The following is a 4039-nucleotide window of genomic DNA, read 5'->3' on the forward strand; positions in this document are numbered from 1 at the left end:
GGGGATCTCCGCCTCGCATCACGCAGACGCAGCACTAGGCAGCCTCTCTTGGCCCAATCCCGCCTCTCCCGCGGCTGCTTCTGAATGAGCCGTGCACTGCGCTGGGGGGCTCGCGGGCTGGGGGACCCTAGCTCTACAGCCGGGAGAAAAGTTGGGAGCCCCTGAAGGCTGGGGTGCGGCCTGAGGCTGTGCTTGCGGGCCCCTGTCCGGGGCGGGCTAAGTGCGCGGGTAGCAGGACCATGGAGGTGGAGGAAGCGTTCCAGGTGGTGGGAGAGATGGGCATCTACCAGATGTACCTGTGCTTCCTGCTGGCCGTGCTGCTGCAGGTGAGTGCCAGCCACATCCCGCTGCTCTCCTGCGCTGGGACGCAACTGGTTAGGGGCGAGGGGGCCGGAGTGCCAACATCGCGGGACCCTCCTCCTTGGAGGATCCCTCCTCTCTGTACACTCAAGAAAGAGAGAGGCTGTGCTCTTCGGAGCCCTGGAAGTGTGTAGTCCCTCCTCCTTCTCCAGGTGGGGGGGCTTTACTGAGGTCTCAGGCTCAGGCCCAAAGAGTGCCGGGGTTCTGCGTGGCTCCGGGCCTTGCAGCCTCAGATCCTTACACTGGTCCCACTGTCTGCCCTTCTCTTGCTTTCTTACGCTCAATCACGCCCCTTTTCGCTCACCTGAAGGGCAAAGTGTGTTCCTACCTGGTTTCTGGGTGCAAGGGATGGCTTTTCTAGATGCTAGAGAGATATTTCTATCTTTCGTCCTGGCCTCATCCCAGGATGGAATTAGAAAGTGGTCTATGGCCTGTCTGATCCAGTCTGGCCCCTCCTTTCATTGGAGCATCCCTTGGATGAATTGAAAGAGCCCCCACCCCACCCTGTTGTTTCAGTCCATTTTGTAGAATAGCATGTTCAGACTTTTTTCTTTTTCTTTTTTTGTTGTTTCCAGTTAACACGGAGAGTTAGACTAATAGACTGGAAAATTCATCAGAGTTAGAATATCTTGTTCAATTAGATCATTTTCCAGATCGGCAAAGTGGAGCCCAGAAACATTAAGCAGGTAGTAAGTGGGAGAACTGGAATTCAGACCAGATATTCATATTCCAGATCTAGTGTTCTTTTCATTGTACTACATGAAAGGAAACCTTCACGCAGTGAGAGGTTGGGGCTTGTCAGAAGTTTCACAACTAATTAGCTCCAGTTAGAACTGAAACATGCTCTCCTGATGAAGGTGTTCTTTCCACTGCCATTTGGAATTATCTTACCCTGAGGAGATTCTTTAAGATTTTGATTTTTCCTATCAGGGCCAATCAAAAATTAACCTTAGTGGGCAGCTAAGTGGCTCAGTGGATTGAGAACTAGAGTAGAGATAGGGGACCTGGGTTCAAATTTGGTCTGAGACACTTCTTGGTTGTTAGAGGCCAGGTAAGTCACTTAACCCTGATTTCTAGCCAGGGCTGGTGATCCTTTTCAAAGTTTGAGTTCCCAGAGGACAAATTCAAGCTGTCTGTGAGCCCCCTGTGCTCTTGTGCCATGGTTTCACCAAGGAGCCCTTACCACTCTTCTGCCTTGGAACCAATACATAGTATTGATTGTAAGATGGAAAGTGAGGGTTTATTTTTTTTAATTGCCTTAAAAGCCTAGTTATTGTGATTCTACAATGCTGTGATGTTAAAGTGCAATCATTAATTTTATTTTAATGGAAATAATTTAAATCCTGGGCAATAAACACATTTGGAAACAAAGGCCTGAGCAATGTGAATTTCAAGCTGTGTTCCAAAGATCAACACTGACCATTTCCTAGGAGGAAAGTAAGAAGGAGATACCTTCCAACTCTAAAAATTCCATGTTACAGTGGAAGACTACAGCCATTCTCATGAGTTCAAATTTGGAAATTATTAGCAAGAATTGCAAGGCTGATCAAAGAAGAGATTAAATAATATGCAGTGTAAGCCTATGCCCATTCTTCAGCTTCTAAAATGCCACCCAACAAGTTTAGGTTGGTATAACCACAAGATTGTTACACTTGCATAAGAGGATGAGACAGCAAGAAAGTTTGAAAAAATAGGAACCAGCCTTGATGATTCTCTTTTCTCTTCATGTATTGTTTAAGGTTCAGGCTGCTTTCAGTGCCTAGAAGGAGAAAGGAAATTTTTGCAAATTCCATGTTCTTTTCCCAGACAGGAAATTCCAGATATACTAATGGATTTTGTTCTGAAAGTTATCCTGTAAGTTGACTGAATACTTGGTGCACTTTTCTTGCTCATTAAACAAATATTCATTACTGTTTGGAAAAGTACGCTGTACTTGGAATGGAGGAGGAAAGGGATTTCAAATAGGTTTTTCAAGAGAGTTGCCCACTAGGAGCCTATAATACATTCAGAAAATATCTTTTGATAATCTATTAAAACCAGTTCAAGCAATAGTGCCCCCTTCAAAAAAGCAGGCAAAAAATAACAATCTAGGAAAGCTTGTGCTTATAAAATAGGAGAGAGTGTTTGCCAAGCAGAGTATATTGAGTCTAGAGAAATAGGACATTGGTTCAAATCCAGGCACTTGTGTGACCTTGGGCAAGACAACTTCCCTGAGACTCAGTTTCTGTATTGGCAAAATGGTCTTATATTTTCATCATTCCATTGTGACCTCATTATTTTGTCTAATATTTTTTTAAATTCCTAATACATCAAAATTCTCCAGAATACATGCCAAAGCCAACTGCCTCTGATTCCTGGATTTACCACCTTCTTCAGTTATCTCAACACAGTCTACTATGAGTGAGCCAGAGTTGGCAGACTTTCCAGTTTCCTATTGGCCAAAAGACTCTTCTCCATATTTTAGCATCACTACCATCTTGTGCATAAGTAATAACAGTACCTGAGGGACAGTTAGGTAGCACAGCAAATAGAGTGCCAGGTGTGGAGCGGCTAGGACCTTGGTTCAAATGTAGCCTGAGATACTTCTGAACTATAGGACCCTAGGCAAATCACTTAACCCCTATTGTCTAGCCCTTATAATTCTTCTGTCTTAGAATTAATACTAAGATAGAAGGTAAGTGTTTAAAATACTAATAATAGTAGTACCAAACTTTTTTGGCCTACCACCCCCTTTCCAGAAAAAATATTACTTAGCGCCCCTGGAAATTAATTTTTAAAAATTTTAATAGCAATTAATAGGAAAGAAAAACGCACCTTTGGCCATCACCGCCTCCCTAGATCACTACTGCACCCACCAGGGGGCGGTGGCACCCACTTTGGGAATCACTGCTCTAGAGATAACAAGAGGGAGCTTCTACCCTCCGGGAACTTCTAGTCTAATGAGAACTCAAACTCACCAGTTTGTGCACACAGAATGTAATGAATGCAAGTGCATTGTTAACAATATCATATGCTTTTAAAGGTTGTAATAAAGAAGCCATGGTTTGGTACAGTATTTTTACATAAAAATTGCTACTCTGTGGATTATCTGTGATATCAAATTCAAATAGAAACCCCTACACTATCCTTTCACGGAAGGAGAGGGAACTTATTGACTTAGAAAAACCACATATTCACATTATTTGTTTTCTATTATATTTTTGTTTATTTCATTAAATACTCCCCAATTGAATTTTAATCTGGTTCCTGTGGCTGTGCAGAGTGTTGCTTCTGTCAGCAATGAATTTGAAACCTGATCAAGGGGATTTACCTTAATATAGCTAGAATTAACCTCTCTAGCCTCAGTTTTCTCATCTGTAAAATTGGTTGAACCTCTGAGGTTCACCCATTCTATCTACAAATATGATTCTATGATCTTTTCTGGTTCCAAATCTATGAAATGATGAAGTGTTTTGATTTCATAAATGACTTTAAATTAGGACAGCATTTGCATACAAGTTGTCCCTTTCTCCCTACATTCAATATCTATAGTGTAAACAAAGTCAGGCCATATACCTAAGAATTAGGCTAGCTCAATCCATATATAAATATGAGAGAGAGAGGGAAAGAGGGAGGGAGGAAGAGAGAGAGAGAGAGAGAGAGAGAGAGAGAGAGAGAGAGAGAGAGCTGTCTCTTATAC

The 4039-nt window shown here is 42.8% G+C and overlaps 1 protein-coding gene across 1 annotated transcript in view; it reads left to right on the forward strand.

Annotated features, from left to right (window-relative positions):
* The first annotated feature begins 239 nt into the window (after positions 1-239).
* Positions 240-4039, forward strand: part of SLC22A15 (solute carrier family 22 member 15) — an 89618-nt gene continuing 85818 nt past the window's right edge. The window contains exon 1 of the mRNA XM_044675530.1: positions 240-326. Within this exon, the coding sequence (XP_044531465.1) occupies positions 240-326 (87 nt within the window). The remainder of the gene's footprint in view (positions 327-4039) is intronic.

Source organism: Gracilinanus agilis, chromosome 4 (genome assembly GCF_016433145.1).
Source record: "Gracilinanus agilis isolate LMUSP501 chromosome 4, AgileGrace, whole genome shotgun sequence".
Classification (NCBI taxonomy): Eukaryota; Metazoa; Chordata; class Mammalia; order Didelphimorphia; family Didelphidae; genus Gracilinanus; species Gracilinanus agilis.